General features: G+C 44.2%; 1 protein-coding gene across 18 annotated transcripts in view; it reads right to left on the reverse strand.

Moving 5' to 3' along the window:
* adgrl3.1 (adhesion G protein-coupled receptor L3.1) overlaps positions 1 to 18,419 on the reverse strand; it is a 329,225-nt gene that overhangs the window by 227,440 nt on the left and 83,366 nt on the right. For all 18 annotated transcript variants that reach the window (XM_046328067.1, XM_046328082.1, XM_046328081.1 and 15 more), the window contains exon 3: positions 7,549 to 7,749. In XM_046328067.1, the coding sequence (XP_046184023.1) occupies positions 7,549 to 7,603 (55 nt within the window). In that variant the 5' untranslated portion in view covers positions 7,604 to 7,749. The remainder of the gene's footprint in view (positions 1 to 7,548; positions 7,750 to 18,419) is intronic.

Below are 18,419 nucleotides of genomic sequence, written 5' to 3' on the forward strand. Positions count from 1 at the left end.
CAATAACAGCACCCAGTGAACTTCCTTTGATTCCCTTTCTCTCCCCACGTTTCAAATGGAAGTGATCACACGCAAGGCTATTACGCAAAGACAAAAGGCGGGGACTTGGAATATGCATGGCGAGGGATGTTACCCACCGTGTGCACTTAACGAACCGTGATGTGAGTTGGAACGCGTGTCGTGGAGAGTTTTGATTTGGGGAACAGTCAGACGTAGCTACGCAGTTCACTTGAGAATGAGGCGTGAACATGAGGTGACCAAGTTCACGCGCACACAGTGTCGGGAACAAGGCAATTGCCTTGATAAAGGCTAGAACCTTAATATGTATAGTGCATTGCCAAAGATCTAGTTAATTAGCGTCAACAAGAAAGGCAGTACTAACACACTTAAAATGTCTCCACACTTAATGAGCCTTCATTCAAACAGCAGACTGAGTAGACACACATACTGTCCCCTTTAGAGGGTCTGTAGAGAGAGAGATCTCATGCCACATTGCTTGATGCTGCACTGCAGAGTGACATGCTCCTTTCCCTGGGTCTCCCGTTCCACTGCTCTCTCCTGCCCATCTCACCAGACAGAAAGGACTGCATTATCACAGTGAAAAGGGATCCCCTTCAAGTCCCCCATGTCACTGAACAAGGGCCAGTGATCAGGGAGTGTATGCACTGTGTGTGTGTGTGGGGGGGGGCACTAATGGGGAATGTGCACCTGCAATGTTTCTCAGTTGACACAGTCAGTCTTTTGTGAGGTTTCTCCATGTCCTATCCATTGAAATCTCAGTGGCTTTCCAGGATGAAAGTAATTACAGAGCCACTCAATGACAGCTGTTAACTGCAGACTCCTCTCATTTTGGACTGTCCTGCCATCTTAGGTTGGAGACAACATACCACAGGGATTTTATGTATCAAGCATCTGAGTTGCCTTTCAGATCGTAATGATTCCGATTATTATGGACAGGGATAAAGACGGGCCAATGTTTTCTCATGGAGCAGTGGGAGAGGGAGGTTGTAATAGATCTGATGCCACACACACACACAAAGTCCAAAACAACTACAACCAATACCTAAAAATGAATAACTTCTTCAGGAACAGCGCCATAGTAAATACATACAAATGATGCCTTAGGGAAAAACAGATGTCCAAGCACTTAATTCATTTTCTTTCTCATCTTCCTGGATGTGTACTGTAACCTGTGGTGTCTGCAGGGTGAGAGAGGTTTCATTCCTATCATGTCTCCCCACTCCCACAGGCATGCAGCTAACAGCCTTAAGTCGGGCCCTGGGTGGACTTAGGGGGAGGACAGTGGGAGGTGACTTCACAGGGTGATCCATCAATGGCTAAATTGACAATCTCTCCAGTGGCACGACAGCTCCCCGTATGGGATCGAAGGCAAGCTGTGACCTCAAAGACTGCCTGAACCATTTCTAGTGGGGAGGGGGGCTATAGTGGAGTGTGTGTGGAGGCAGTGGAGGGTGTGTGTGTGTGCGTGTGAGAAAGTGGTTAAGGGAATGTGTGTGTGTGGGGGGGGGGGGGGTGAAGGGTGTGTGCATGTGTGTCTCAAGATACCACTCGTCCAATCAAGAAGTACACAGATAACCTGAATCAGCGTGACCCTGACATTGTTACAAACAAAATGTGAAGGAGTAGGGCCTCCTCCTCTGAGAGAGAGCTGTGTATCTCTTCTACCCCTTCCTCCCTCGTCTTCAAACACAATTATTAAGGAAATGGAATGGGCCGGCCAGATTCCCAAACGAGGCCGCAGCTTTTCCTACAATAAAGCCCTTCTTTTGTCAATGGGCTGTATTGAATTCACTCCATGGCTGGTGTGTCACATTGAAGGCCAACCTCAGTAGCCCATCCCTTTCCGTCTCTCTTATCCTCAAGGTCTACAGGGCTAATCAGTCTCACTGTAATGTTTGATCCCAGCCTTCGGTCCCAATGCAGACTTTACAATAGTTCATATATTGATTCGACGGGGCATTCGTGTTGTCCATCACTTCCTACTAAACTTAGGGTAGAGTAGAGAATTGGGGAGAGAGTGTGTCAAGCACTTCTTTTTCAGCACTAAACTTTTGTTTCAGGTTAATGTAATTTTATCCTTTGTATTCTCGGTTTCAGAAGAAAAGAAAAGCGCTTAAATTCTCCCTCGCTGGTGAAGTGGTAAATTACAATGGGGCGGGGGGGGGGGGGGGGCAGTTTGGATTGAATGATAAATGATTAATCCCTTCCTCATTCCATTGTGGTGTAAAATAAAGGCTGTGCTGGTCTACATTGTCCTCTGAGCTCTGAGCTCCATTAGGAACATTATCATGGTACTCTACAGTGGACCAATTGCCCCCAGGTGGGATAGAACAATCAGCTAAGAATACCAGGCTAAAGCCATTTCTCACACATAGAAACAACGGCAAGGCTTTTATTAATTAGATGCTAAATGTGGAATTGTAATGTTCTGTGTGCCTTGTGGCAATTTTCTTTGATATGGTTATATTTTGTTGTTAGGTTGACCCTTTGACGGACATAAAATGCCACACACTACAAAGGAATAGACCAAGAACAAATGATTGTGTCCTTGAGTTGATGTGCCTTCATTCTCAGCGGACATACTGTAGGGGGGAGCGTGTTCAGCAGGCCATCGTAGCAGTTGTAGTCTATTGGTGCTTAATTCTGTTTCATGTCCAAACACGAGCCATGTGTCCCATTTCACAAAACAACAACACCAAAACAAACCAATCAATGACAATTGGCTCACGTCTACCCAGGAAGTAAAAATGTACCTCTAAAGAAACAAAGGAATCCCAACCTACTGTAGCCTATTCTTTGTTTGGTCAGCACGGAACAGCATGCTCGCATGAAACCAGATTCATCATGAGATTCAAATGTAAAAGCCCATGCAAAGTACACATATCAATTTGCATGAGAAGTGCCTAAGTGCAGATAGAGCCATAATCCCTGTAATAATTAGGCAAAGCATACTGTATGACCGCGAGGGGTGGATTTAAAAATCGCTGCTAACGTGGTGACACATAACCAGGCAAAGAGGATGAAGGACAGCCTTGCCCCCCCCCCCACCCACCCACGTCGTGCCTGTGTGTGAATACAGTATGTGGCGGTGGATGAGCTTACAGGGCCAATCCTATAAAGCACTGGGAGATTTGCATAACTATGAGTAGTATGTATAGCAGGCTTTGATTGGAACACCTACGGTATCCTATCCTAGACTTTCCATGGAATGCAAATAAGCCAGATATGTGAAGGAATGTCAGTTTGTTTTAACGTAATGCTGTTTTCTAATATTAGCTTAACCATCTGGTGTGCGGTTCATACACAGATCTGTCTGCCGAGATAAATACTTAATTATGCAAATTGGATAAAGTGATTCTCTCTCTCACACCATGGCTTCCATTTGTCCCTGCCTACTCACTTTTATCCCACTTGACCATTTTCTCCCCAACCCCTGGTCCTTTGGGCAGGGAAGCCTGTAGCATTTGAAGGGTCACTCTATAATATTTATCTGCCTAGTCCGCCGGGCGCCACACGCACACATTACTCCACCTAATGTAAACCAACATCCTCCGCCACTTGACCCAGCTGTCAATATCAGTCCTCATTAAACGCCATTCAGCCCGCCACAAGCCACTTTAAATGGCATCATCCGATGCTTACCGAATTATGCAATGGGAGCCGCATTGGGGGAATCCTAATACATTCATTTGGAAGATATATTGGGGGGGGGGGGGCAGTGCGAAAAAACTATAAAGCTTGTGGGGGTATTTAACCCCACGGGCACAAAAGGCCCAGCGCGTCTTAATGTTGCTGTCATGTTTCACTCGGGTTCCGAGCTCTGACAGCACTTTGGCAATGGCGGAGGCAGACGATGGACGCCACGAGAACGCGAAAACCACTTTCCTCTCAAGTATGAGTAAGAACATGGTATTGATTTTGTTGCTAGGTATGGAAGATTTAAAAAAATATGTATAATAATCTAATAATAAAAGCCAAAATGCCAGGCAAGATATATTGAGGAATTACACCACTTAGATGATTGAATTAGAATACAAAAGAAACCTGGATTATGCACTTTCAGGTTATCCTAAAATAAATAATTATATGAAAATTATACACGGATGAGTTGACAATGGGTGGAACGAACCGGAAAGACTGACACAGCAAAGAAACATTTTATTCAATAAACAGAGATATGGAATAAACTGGCATCCAATTGACAAATGTTTAATCAACCTGAATCATTTTTTCCTGACTATCTGTGCAATTTCAATATCATCTAATGGGCCTAACAGAGTTATAGTAAGGTGTTGAGAGCAACACACCAAGTCATTTGTGCCCATGAATGCCAATGTGCTAATAAACTGTATTGCTCATATTGGATTCTTTGAGTAAAAGAAACATCAGGTAAAAGTCTTAACGAACCCTCAAAGAATCAAAATGTTTCCCTAAAACAAGCAGCGTTTCACTCTTGCTCTAAGCACTTTATATACCAATTATAGTCAAAGTAAAAGCTCACTTCCAACTTTAATTCTCAAATGACCTTCAATTCTCTTTGGCAAAACATGCTAGCGCTGTCTTCTTTTCTTGTTGACATGCGCGTCACGTTCTCCGGGATACAAGGGAGAACTAAAACAACTACTCATACAATTCAGATAGAGCTTGACCTTTTACACCCTTAGTACCCCCACCTGCTCAGACGAAGCAGGCCTGTTTACGTTCCACGCTTCACAAACGCTCCATAATCACAACAAAACGGAACATGCCCCAGTAGGCTCTCTTGAAGTTTCCCCCATTTGAAATAGGAGCGGGGAAAGTAATTTGTTTAATTAGGCAAATGCAGGGATACCCTGGTGTACAGTAGTGAATGCCTCAGCACAAGGAGATTCATTAAGGGATGTCAGGTTTGGAAACGTTGAGACAAACTATTTTTGGTGGGGTTTGTATGGAGCCAATGGGATTGGATTCGAATTAGCATATTTCTGATGGATACCCGTAGCCGGGGTTGTGGGATACCCTCAGGTGACATTTCACATCGGCTGCGGGAAGCGATCTGAATTAACACACAATATGCAGATGATGGGCCATGTAAATGCCTTGCAGTTAGGGATTGTGAGTGTGCGTGCCTACGTGTGTGCAAATGAGTGTGAGGTATTCCTGTGTATTCCAGTCTGTATGTCTCCCTTTATGTGTGGGTGTATGCCTGGATGGTCAATTACCTGCTAAAGCTCCGAGCTGAACAATATGCACAGGCGCACACACACTCTCATGGAAAATGTCTTCTTCCCTCTCCAGTGTGGCCAAATCCACTTCTATATAGATGTGTGCCCAGGGCTCTTTTTGTGAGAAATGGGTGTCAGTTTCACGATTCTCTTGTCTCGAGGACTAGTCAGTCCATGGGGCATTCTCCCTTTGATTTCCCTAGAATGTAATAAATATGGAATCTTTCCGGGGGTACTGCACAATCACACGCACAAAGACATGCAGGTAACTGCCAAAATAAAGGAAACACATACATGAAATATCTTCGCAGGGAGTTGTGCCGCCACGAGCCAGAACAGCTTCAATGCACCTAGATTCTACAAGTGTCTGGAACTCTATTGGAGGACACACAGAATATGGTTCACATTGTTTTCACACTCAACAAACCATTCCGTGACCACAGATGCCCTGTGCATAGCCATGGTGGCCTGCCCAGCATTTTTACACATGACCCTAAGCATGATGATATGTAAATTGCTTAATTAACTCAGAACCCACACCTGTGGGTAAGCACCTGCTTTCAATATACTTTGTATTCCTCCCTCGTTTCCCTCATTTAAGTGTTTCCAATATTTTGTCATGATGAATGTGGCGTTGCAAAGGCGTTTGGCTTCCTCGTCATTACCCAATGACAGGAGAACTGTGTGTGTGTGTTCGCTTCTCATGTGTTTACCCTTCTCCCCCCCTTCTCTGTCAGCTTGTTTTGTCTGTTCTGCCTCCCTCACTCAGCCTTCCCATTGCTCCTCGACTTGGAAACCATCATTGAGTTAATCCCAGAAATATTTAGAGATCCCAGCGACTCCGCACCGACATTCCCCCAAGGGCATTCCCTCGTTCCCTCTCCTTACTTCAGATGGGTTTAAGTGGGAAGGGGGTCGGACAGTTGTGTACATGTTGATGTACAAACATAGGAGGCAGGCAGAGGCAGCTGTGAGCAGAGGAGACCATTTCTGCATCCCAAATGGCACCCTATTCCCTATATGGTCCACTACTTTTGGACAGAGCCCTGGTGGGGCCTGGTCAAAAGTAGTGCACTATATTGGGGAAAGGCGTGCCATTTGGGACACAGGCAGTATGTGGGTGTGATTGGAGCATATTTATGTGCTTGGTCTGAACATATTGGGAGTGGAGGGGGTTGACAAGGGATTTCCATTCCAAAGTAGGACAGTGTCCCCCGGAGGGGAGAGAGACTGCGGAGAGAATAGAAACCCCTGCGCGAGCATTACAACCAGAAGCATTCCAAAACATCTGGGACTAATCTGCTGACAGCATCTAGTAATGCATGATCTTTGCCCCACTTCAAAGAATAAACACTAAGCCACTTTGAGGCTAACAAAATAATAACCAAGACACAAAAAACAAATACTGGGTGTTATGTTTTCGGTATCTCTTCTTTGTGGAGAAAGAATTACGGCGCCACAGCAGTCGCAGCGTTTTTAATATGCAACCCATTGTCCGACATTTTATCTCCCAAGCTCTTTTGGCGGGTCGGCAGTAAATTTTCAGCTTCATAATGTCTCGGTTCCCTTCGGATCAATAGAGTAATACAACAGGCAGGTGCGTGACACATCGAAGTCACGTAACACCACTCCCAATAAACATTATGGCAAAACCATTATGCGGAAGAGCTAGCTTTGATTAGCGTGCCGCTAAAGCGCAACGCCACCCAGCCAAAAGATACAGCACCAAAACAATTACATTTGCATGGAGTCTCTCGTTAATGTTTTTGCCGTATCAAATTAGCATCTTCATGGGCCATTTGCGTTATGCCTCCCCCAGTTCCCAAACCTTAGTTTAAGATGAATTTAAATTACTTAATTTACTTGTCCACTGAAACAAATGGCAAGGGGAGAATGGTCAAATCTGAGGTGGTTGCAATTTGTTCAGAAGGTTTCAAAAAAATGCCTGCGAAGTGATCTCAATATCCTAATGCAGAGCCCAGTGTACCGCTCATTTCTTTATTTACCACACATTTTACTTGCTTTCCTACGTGCGTTATGTCAAAACTGTGTTAATATTTCTTTGAAAACAGTTTATATTTCTATTGTCTGGAGAGTGAGAAAAACAGAGTGTGTCAGAGAGAAAGATACTACACGTAGACAGACTGATACATAGGGGACAGGGAAGGGGAGAGAGAGAGTTGGGGAAAAAGTGAGAGCAAGGGAATTTGAAAAACAAACAGTAATCAGCCACCATGGATGGGGTAAGAGAAAGACATTTTAAAATAGTGACAGACACAATCAAAGTGACACATGAAATGGGACAGCGGCATCCCGGGCTTACCCAGAGCTGCTGGCGCGAACAGGCTGGCGAAGAGGAGCAGGCGTGCAGTCAACATGGCCCCTCCGCCTGGCTGCCGATCCGCCCAATGGAGGGGTCAGGCCTTCCCTGGTGGTCCTGAAGCAAGTGTTCAGTATGCTACGGTTCCCTCCGCTGTGCCGCAGTCCTGTTTACGGTCCCGTTTTACGGTCCTCAAAGCCTATCCTGAAGAGAGAGAAATGTGTTTTAGGTAGAAAAAGTACCAAACGAATAGTTGAATTCGAGTTGTGAACCTTAGGTGGTGTATAAAGACAAATAGCCAAGGAGTATTCCAACAAGGCAATGTTTTGTGAAATAAATGTACTTTTTATTTCCAGTGAAGAAAACTAGCGATGTATTGTAACTTTAGTCGTCTCTCAGGCTATGAGTCATTCTGGTATTCTTTCACCAATTGTCCGTCAATGAGATACAGCTAGTTTCTCAACATTGGGTCAGTATGACAGTGTTTGGGAGCGTTTAACCGTACAACAGTATAACAGTCATGGAGGATGTTTTGCGATTGACTTTTGTTTGTCCATGTTGTGTCAACCAGCCCCAGTTACCCCCATGTAGAGTAACACACTGCTCCACTACCACCACACACTATTCCTGTCAGTCTCAGAGTATTTTCGGACAGTTGATGATAATTGCTACTGGAAAAGAGAGTAAAGCCCCCCTTTGCTGTGGGTGTGAACATTATCTTCACAGTTTGAGATTTGTCTGCGGCGGAGAATGTATAGTACAGTGCGCCACAAGCGGCCATTGTGGTATAGCCGCCTTTTTCCTCAGAAAACAAAATGGTCTCCCACGCTATTGTATTGAGCTGCAGTGACCTATGGTAAGCGCATGGGAAGGTTGGCACTGGTGAACTTGTAATACTGGTGGGTAAAATCGTGAGGCTATTGCTCGTGACCATAAAAACGGGGTCATCATACACATTAAATATGTTGATGAGGAATTTTGTCAAACAAAGGTAGCATGTCAATTTTGAAACATTTGGGAATATGATACGCATAGTCTAATATTCACCATTTGATGTTGCGTCGGTTAAGACATGATCCATAATGTCAGGATAAAAATGCAACTGCGTCATCAATTGAGGTTAAGACAGATTTAGTGAATAGCCCCCAAACTATCTATTATAGTGCATCTACAACATATCACAATACCAAAATTATATAATCTAGAGCTATTTAATACAAAAGAGCACAGACAATGTTTATACCCTCTACAAATGGTATTGAGATGCTGCACTTTAATCTCAATATAATTTTTTAATTTTTATTCTCGACTGACTTAAACATTTTTTTTAAAGGTCAAAGAGCAATCACAGTTTGACCAGGCAAACCAACATGACTGTACCTCCCCTGCTGTACTCAGTCTCAATTCCCATGCATGTTGGTGATCTCATTTGGTTACGTGTTCCCTTTCTCGATAATCCCCCTTCCTCTGTTGAATGACATTTTCAGATCGCATGTAGCAGCAATTATCTAATGCATAATCCTTCCAAAAATCCAAACTAGATTAAGAATAATAGATTTTGAGGACAGATATTGAAGTTAAAAAACAGAGAGGGGTGCAGCCTATCAAGAGTGGCCCATTCCATACAAAGGGAATTTATAAAGGGAATTAGTTAAGCCCTGACTAGTTTTAGCAGGTTGACGGTTATTGTCAGCAGCCTTGTCCTGAAGGTAGAATTAAGTGATATCCCCCTTAGATAGGCCAGCTGCAAAGTAAAAAAAATGGCTGTATTGTAAAAATAAATGTCTTTTTGGTCTTAATTTAATGTTAGGGTTAGGCATAGCAGTGTGGTTAGTTAAGGTTAGGGCTAAGGTAAGGGTTAGGTTTAAAATCTGATTTTATGACTGTGGCTGTGCCAGAGCTGCCTCAAACAATATACAAGACGAAAAATGATAACCTGCATCGCTTAATGTCATCCACCATCAGCACACTAAACTCCCTGAACACATTGAACTCCACCTAAAATGATGCTACCATCTTTAATCTGTGCAATAAAAAGTTAGACAATGTAAGCTTTGTAGCTACACCTCTTACTTTGTAGATATTGGCAACAATCTGTATATGTACCCATCATTCAAGGGCTTTTCTTTATTTTTGTAACTATTTTCTACATTGTAGAATAATAGTGAATATATCAAAACTATGAAATGACATATGGAATCATGTAGTAAGCAAAAAAGTGTTAGACATATCAAAATATATTTTATATTTGAAATTCTTCAAATAGCCACCCTTTGCCTTGATGACAGCTTTGCACACTCTTGGCATTCTCTTAACCAGCTTCCTGAGGTGGATCTGGAATGCATTTCAATTAACAGGTGTGCCTTCTTATCTTGTGGAATTTTTTTCCTTCTTCAGTCAATCAGTTGTGTTGTGGCAAGGTAGGGGTGTATACAGAAAATAGACCTATGGCAAGAACAGGATAAACGACAGTCCATCAATACTAAGACATGAAGGTCAGTCAATACGGAACATTTCAAGAACTTTGAACGTTTCTTCAAGTGTAGTCTCAAAAAAACATCAAGCGCTGTGATGAAACTGGCTAATGAGGACCGCCACAGGAATAGAAGACCCAGAGTTACCTCTGTTGCAGAGGATAAGTTCATTAGAGTTCAAATAACAGACATCTCAACATCAACTGTTCAGAGGAGACGGTGGTCTGGAGTCCAAATTTGAGATTTAGGGTCCAAATGCCGTGTCATTGTGAGACGTGGTGTGGGTGAACGGATGATCTCTGCATTTGTATTCCCACTGTGAAGCATGGAGGAGGAGGTGTGATGGTGTGGGGTGCTTTGCTGGTGACACTGTCAGTGATTTATTTAGAATTCAAGGCATACTTAACCAGCATGGCTACCACAGCATTCTGCAGCGATACGCCATCCCATCTAGTTTGGGCTTAGTGGGACTATCATTTGTTTTTCAACAGGACAATGACCCAACACACCTCTAGGCTGTGTAAGGGCTATTTGAACAAGGAGAGTGATGGAGTGCTGCATCAGATGACCTGACCTCCACAATCACCCAACCTTTACCAAATTGAGATGGTTTGGGATGAGTTGGACCGCAGAGTGAAGGAAAAACAGCCAACAAATGCTCAGAATATGTGGGAACTCCTTCAAGACTGTTGTAAAAGCATTCTAGGTGAACCTGGTTGAGAGAAATCCAAGAGTGTGCAAAGCTGTCATCAAGGCAAAGGGTGGCTATTTGAAGAATCTCAAATATATTTAGATTTTGTTTTACGCTTTTTTGGTCACAACATGATTCCATGTGTGTTATTTCATAGTTTTGGTGTTCTACAACTTTCGACCGGTAGTGTTGACCGGCTGTTTTGAAGACAATGCAGTGCTGAGCCCCCCCCCCTCAAACCATGGTCTAGCGAGGGCAACTGGTTTAGACCATAACTCATTAATTTTGTTATGTAGGCAGTGTTTAAGGCCTGCGCATGAGGTAATGTGGAATGGCATCCCATTATTTGATGACACAGATACCCTTGCATATGAGCTAATAATTGAGAATAATCTATCTAGTGGGGGAGGTAAGAAAAATAAGATCTCAAACAGGATAAGATTGATCATCGCAATACAGGAAATTTGAAGCGTGAAATACCGGTCCCTGATCTGATTGGTGCACAGTGAAGAAAATGGCATGTCAACGTGCTACCAAGCAAGGGGCATGTTCATTATGCACCAAACGGAAGAAAATGGACTGAAACAGAAAGGGACAACCTGGACTTGTGCAATAAGAAACAGACCTTGTCATTTACTAATTCAAACTTTTTGCTAAGGTGTGCCCCAACGAACACGACCCAGCTAGTTGGAGACATTCTAAAATGGGATCTAAAAAGAAGAAAAAAAGATGGCCTGAAGGATTCATGGGGACACTATCACTGATTCCTCAGATGTCCTCTTCGGCGATGTGGCCTTTTTTTTTAGGAGCTCTGCACCCAAACTGTCACAAAAATACAGGAGGCTGGACACCAGAACGACAGGGCTGCTGCTCCTGACAGGGGACAATGAGATCTAGACGGCCAAGCACCATGGACATAAGAGTCTCTTTCAATCTACATCAGTTGTGTGTGTGTGTGTGTGTGTGTGTGTGTGTGTGTGTGTGTGTGTGTGTGTGTGTGTGTGTGTGTGTGTGTGTGTGTGTGTGTGTGTGTGTGTGTGTGTGTGTGTGTGTGTGTGTGTGTGTGTGTGTGTGTGTGTGTGCCTGTCTGTTCCAAACAAAGTATTTCTCAATTATCACATTTACAGCCTTTCATTAGGGAAAATATGAAAGCAGCTAATAACGGGATTGTAACATCAAATTATTGCATTATGCACATTACATGCAGAACTTGCTAACTTTCAGTAATCATGTCATCACAATCATTAACACGATCTCTCTACAAAAAAAAAGTGTGAGCGTAAGTAGGAAAAGTAACCAGCCACTGAGGAACACGTATCTGAAAATGCATATTTATGAGTAAGGGCTTGGACCGGTTTCAATCCAAAAAGTCAAAGAGACTCTGTTGAAAACCCAAACTAGGTTGCCAACTCCTCTTATATTTCTGAGGAGCCTTATGATACATTATAGTGGCTGGCGTTAGAAGGGTATTTGTTCAGTTAAATTCCTTTAGATAAGGATTCCAAACTCACTGCATGCTAGCAGTAGCGCCAGTTAAAACCACTTCAATTAAACCACTTCATTACGGAGTCTCAGACAGAAAACTTTTTAATCAGCGTTGTTGTTTGCCGTTATTTTAGCATTCCGCCAGTGCCAAATAGATGGATTTTAATAGTTTTCTCAGGGTCTATCTGGTGAAAAGGGGAAAGGACAGTGCATGAAGATAGCAGAGGAGGAAGTGTGTGTGTATACATATATTTATATATATCCACTGATTGATGTAGTACTGTTATTAAAATTATGAGGCAAAAAATGGGAGACAAAAGATAATATATGCCATTTAGCAGACGCTTTTATCCAAAGCGACTTACAGTCATGTGTGCATACATTCTACGTATGGGTGGTCCCGGGGATCGAACCCACTACCCTGGCGTTACAAGCGCCATGCTCTACCAACTGAGCTACAGAAGGACCACAAGATATATGGAAGTAACAAAAGAAACCGGCAAATCACTTGGCCGGCCTCGCTTGAGCGAATGTTTTAAAAAAGGAACCCGATTCAGTTCAGATCTAGGGAACGTGGAGCTACAGTGATAGCTTACCCTTCAGTTGTAATGGATAGTATTGATCCAAGCAAAAGCAATATCTAGTGTTCTCTCTTCACAAACCCTCATCCAGTTTCATCATTTAGTACCTTTTTTCTTTGTTTTAGAAAATGAAAACAAAGGTAAAAATGGAGGTAGCTAAACTAGCATAATAATATAATAATTAGGGGGTGCTTATATAGTCCTGTTTCACTGTATGTACAAGTGGGTAAGCTGTACAAGTGTGAGGTGTTTTTCTCTTCATATCCCACTTCCCCTGAGACACCCTCGGAGAGTGGGGACACAGCCAGGGTCAGCCAGTATTGACGGCGACCCTGGAGAAATTAGGGTTAATTGCCTTGCCTCATGGGCAGAACGACAGATTTGTACTTTGTCGGCTATTCGATCTAGCAACATTTTGGTTAATGGCCCAACGCTCATTCTGCCCCTGAACAAGGCAGTTATCCCACTGTTCCTAGGCCGTCATTGAAAATAAGAATTTGTTCTTAACTGACTTGCCTAGTTAAATAAAAGGTCAAAAGAAAAATGCCAGGCTACCTGCCGCCCCTACCATGCCATGCAAATGTTTCCTTGCAACAAAAATGCTAGCTGCTAGCAAGTAGCATAGCTAACAGCTAGCTAGCAGAGTAGTTTATCAGTTCCATTATAATTTCCGTCCCTTAACATTCAACAATACCGTTTCCTTCCTTAAAAATTACCGACAAGCTATATTGAACCAAATTATAAAATCAACATGAAACAATTGAAGATTCTACTGAGTTACAGTTCATATAAGTAAATCCAGGAATTGTGTACATATCCTTGCGACATGGGGTTGTGCATTATCATGAGGTGATGGCTGCGGATTAATGGCACAACAATGGGCTTCAGAATCTCGTCACGGTATCTCTGTGCATTCAAATTTCCATAGATAAAATGCTATTGTGTTCATTGTCCGTTGCTTATGCCTGCCCATACCATAACCCCACCATGGGCACTTTGCTCACAACGTTGACATCAGCAAACCGCTCACCCACACAATGCCTTACAAGTGGTCTGCAGTTGTGAGGCAGGTTGGATGTTCTGCCAAATTCTCTAAAACAAGGTTGGAGATGGCTTATGGTAGAGAAATTAACATTCAATTCTATGGCAACAGCTCTGGTGGACATTCATACAGTCAGCATGCTAATTGCATGCTCCCTCAAAACTTGAGACATCTGTGGCATTGTGTTGTGTGACAAAACTGCATATTTTAGTGTCTTTTTTTTGTCCCCAGCACAACCCGTGTAATGATCATGCTGTTTAATCAGCTTCTTGATATGCCACACCTGTCAGGTGGATGGATTATCTTGGCAAAGGAGATCTGCTCACAAACAGGGATGTAAACAAATTTGATCACAACATTTGAGAGAAACGTGTGTCTGGAACATTTCTGGTATCTTTTATTTCAGCTCATGAAACCAACGCTACATTTTGCGTTTATTTTTGATCAGCGTAGTTGCCTAGCTTATTAGTTACATATGAATTTCAGTCCCTCAACATTTAAATTTACTGTCAAACATCTCCAGCGTACCTCACAATAACCTATTCATGGGTAAATATTGAGATATTAAGAACAGTGGAGTTGACTGTGTTAGACAATTAGGCTTCCAAACACCTGCTCTTTCCTGTCTCAGAACAGCATGAAAACACTAGCTGTTTCTCAAGGGGCTCATGGTAAATCTAAATCAATATCAGTCTAACGCAAAACAATGTTTTCCCCCCCACAATGCACAATGGGTGTTCGAGTGTGGTTATCAAAGTATGCCTGGAGATGTCTTGCATGTATCCAGCTTCACAAGCCCAGCAGCAGGGGTCTCCAACCACCTTGCAGAGCTACCTGGCATGCAGGATTTTGTTCTAGCCCAACAACATCACACCCCCCAGACGGAATACCAGATTGATTTTTTTTTTTTTTAAACAGGTGTGACAGTGAGGGCTGGAACAAAAGCCTGCATTCTCAGGAGCTATAAATAGCCTGTCTTACAGGATTCCTGACATGACACATTGTAAGAGTGTCATATCATGTATTTCGATGAACAGGCTAACGCAGTTGCCAAGTCATATAACTTCAGTAAGCCAAGCTGCTATGTCTCATCGTTCTAGCCTGTGGCCCTGCTTTTGCTGTCTGATGACCCCGCAATCACACCTCCCTCACTGCAATCAGTTGGCACTATGAAACTGATATCAACATCCAATCTCAAGCTGCACTGCTCCTCACTTGTGAATGTGTTCCAGGACCCATCAGTAATCAGGTACGCCAAACCATTTTACATATTTGGATACAACCGCTCGTTTGCATATCATTGGCTTGTATAAAACGTGATTGCCACAAGCTCCATGTTGAAAACACATGATTTGTGCTGACAAAAATGCACGACGCCACGACAACCGAACAAGTAATGCCTTGCTTTGACCGCAAACACTTCAAAAAAACACTTCAACAGCTCCAGTATATTTTCTCAATAATGATAGTAACAGGATATTTTCTGAAATTGCTACTTCTCCAAACTTCTAAGGTTGACCAAGTCAACGTGATTTGGGGTATCACAGATCTACAACACCCGTTTCAAAACCAAGCTGGCTAGGCCTATATTGGTATGATAACGATCAGAGTTGTCCGAAAATGTACATCACCACCTACAATTAGTTCACGTAGCTCCACAGTTTCTCCCACGTAAGGAAAATGTCATGAGGGTCGAATGAGCTTCTGCGTCCATACAATGTGAGCAGTAACAAAAGTGCAACCCGATCCTCAATGTTATCTGATGGGATCATGCTAAGAGTAATGTTACCATGCCACGCCTGCCTGAGTCACTCTCACATACACTACTTAATATGGGGTTAAATACCAACCAGACAGATTTTGTTCCATGAATACTGTAGTGCTACTTTTTATTTTACTCGTCTTGCTGATGTATTATGTAAAAAAATTATGTAGCAAAAAATATTGTCCTAAATTCATGTAGAAATACCACTTCCCTACATGGTCACAGAGGGCAGGTTTCACAACAGAGGGCAGGTTTCCTGTATTTAGATTAGATTCAGACATGCTACTGGGAATGGACTTTGGATTGGTTAGCTAGTGTATATCTAAACTGCCTGCTGTCAGTGAGTCCTATGCCACAGCTTGCCACCGATCGACGGCTAGTAGAAGATAATAGCGCTAGCTTTAGCCCATTCAGTTACTATGTGCGGGCACTTTCAAGACACCTGTCCATGTGTGAGTGAGGGTCGAGGTATTCGTCGGCAGAGATGTTAGCATAAGCGCGCAATCGCGAATTCAAGCGCACGCACACACAATCCCAAGGTGAGGAACACCTTTGAAAAGCACTGTATTGTCAGTAGGCTAGCGTTATTATTAGTATTACTAAACACATGCACATACTCAATGGCCTGAGTTCCATTGTCCCACCAGGCGAGAGAATAGAGGCATGCAGGAGCTGCTGTGTACAGTTCACTGAATAAATGCAGATATTCTGAGTATAAAGGCAAGGGAAATCTGCCTTGAGACACTCCTCTATTATAATGCAAAGCTCAGGCACCATCAATTTTTCCATTCTTTTTTCCCTCCCTCTCACGGAACATCCTTCCTAATGCGGCACAAATGGATGCAGGGAGGGAGAGGGAGAGGGAGGGATGGATAGATGGAGGAGTGAGGGATGGATGGATGGATGGATGGAGCAAGGGATGAAGGTGTTGGGTGTATAAGTGTGGCGTTCCAGCTCATGAATTGTCATAAGACGCCCTCGGGAGGCCTGGCTCGAGGTAAGCCACGGCAACAACGGCTGATATCGCCATGGCGCGCCAGGTGAGCGGGTGTTGCCATGGCAACCACCTCGCCCTGTTTGCGATTAACTACCCTCTACGGGCGAGCCAAAACCTGAGATGATGTACTTTGCCAAAACGTCATACTGAAATATTGGAACAGGAATAAACACAATCGACCTAGCCTTTTTCTTGTTGGGTTTTCTTTTTTAAACCAAAACTTATAAAATTGTCTCCCGCCATTTTAGAAGAGACACTCAGTTGGATTCTAGCAGAATAATACACGGAATGTAAAACTCAACAAAAACATGACCTGTCCCTGAGTCGATGCAGCCACATATGGATTGTATAGGGTAGGGGGTCAACCTGCAATGCTGTCTGACATTACCCCAGCTGATTGGATGGACTGGGAGACAGGGGAGTGTAATTGGCTATGACCTAGCTGACCGTTCCTGTATTGGGATCCATTCGGTCTCTGGCTGAACCGGAGACAAAAATCGGTCAAATAATATGGTCAAGAAACAACAGGAAACATGGCAACCACTAAATTGGTCACCAAGACACACACTATGAGGGCCCCACTCTATTGAACCCATAGCAAAGACAAACCACCTTACTAAACACTTATGTAATGAGATATGGTGTTTTGGCACATTGCCTATTGACAAGCTGTCGCTCAAAGTTAAACGTCATCAGAGTGAGCTCTCCTTTCCTCCGTTTCTTTCTCGGTTTGACTGGCTGAGGTCTCAATTTTGTCGTCTCGGAAATATTTCCTCCGCCTGGGTTTGCATAATTCTCCATTCACACCAGACTGCGGCGTCTGCAACCAAGTCAAATTGACTCCTTAAGTCACAGAGCCATTCAAATCCATTCAAAAGGGCTGCCTGTCAGCACAGACACTTCACTCAGAGGCTGTAACGCGGGGAGTAAAACACTAATACAAACAGCAATTTTAGATGACGGGTGAATGGAAAACAGAGATTTTAGACATGAATAACATTGATCCCAATGTTGCATGCATTGCAATGTCATTATCTGATGCTAGCCTTGTGTGTGTGCAGGAAATATGAGGGAAGATTGTACAAATGTTATTGAGTGAGGGTGAGAGAGAGAGAGGGGGAGGGAGGGCGAGCGAGAGGGGGAGGACGGGTGAGCGAGCGAGAGAGGGAGGACGGGTTAGCGAGCGAGAGACTGGGAGGGCGAGCGAGCGAGAGACGGGGAGGGCGGGCGAGCGAGAGAGAGGGATGGATGGCGAGAGAGAGGGATGGAGGGAGGGATGACGAGAGAGATGGAGAGAGAGGGAGGGAGAGAGGGGGAGGGAGAGGGAGGGAGAGAGAGGGAGGGAGGGAGGAGAGAGGGAGGGAGGGAGGGGGCGAGAGAGGGAGGGAGGGCGAGAGAGGGAGGGAGGGCGAGAGATAGGGAGGGAGGGCGAGAGAGAGGGAGGGAGGGGGAGGGCGAGAGAGGAGGGCGAGAGAGAAGGAGGGAGAGAGAGAGGGAGGGGGAGAGAGGGATGGCGAGAGAGGGAGGGATGGCGAGAGAGAGGGATGGAGGGATGGATGGCGAGAGAGAGGGAGGGAGGGATGGATGGCGGGAGGGAGGGATGGATGGCGAGAGAGAGAGGGAGGGAGGGGGAGAGAGAGAGGGAGGGATGGATGGCGAGAGAGGGAGGGAGGGATGGATGGAGAGAGAGAGGGAGGAGGGATGGAGGGATGGCGAGAGAGAGGGAGGGATGGGGATGGATGGCGAGAGAGAGGGAGGGATGGAGGGATGGATGGCGAGAGAGAGGGAGGGATGGAGGGATGGATGGCGAGAGAGAGGGAGGGAGGGATGGCGAGAGAG

The sequence above is a fragment of the Oncorhynchus gorbuscha genome, linkage group LG25 (assembly GCF_021184085.1).
Source record: "Oncorhynchus gorbuscha isolate QuinsamMale2020 ecotype Even-year linkage group LG25, OgorEven_v1.0, whole genome shotgun sequence".
Lineage (NCBI taxonomy): Eukaryota > Metazoa > Chordata > Actinopteri > Salmoniformes > Salmonidae > Oncorhynchus > Oncorhynchus gorbuscha.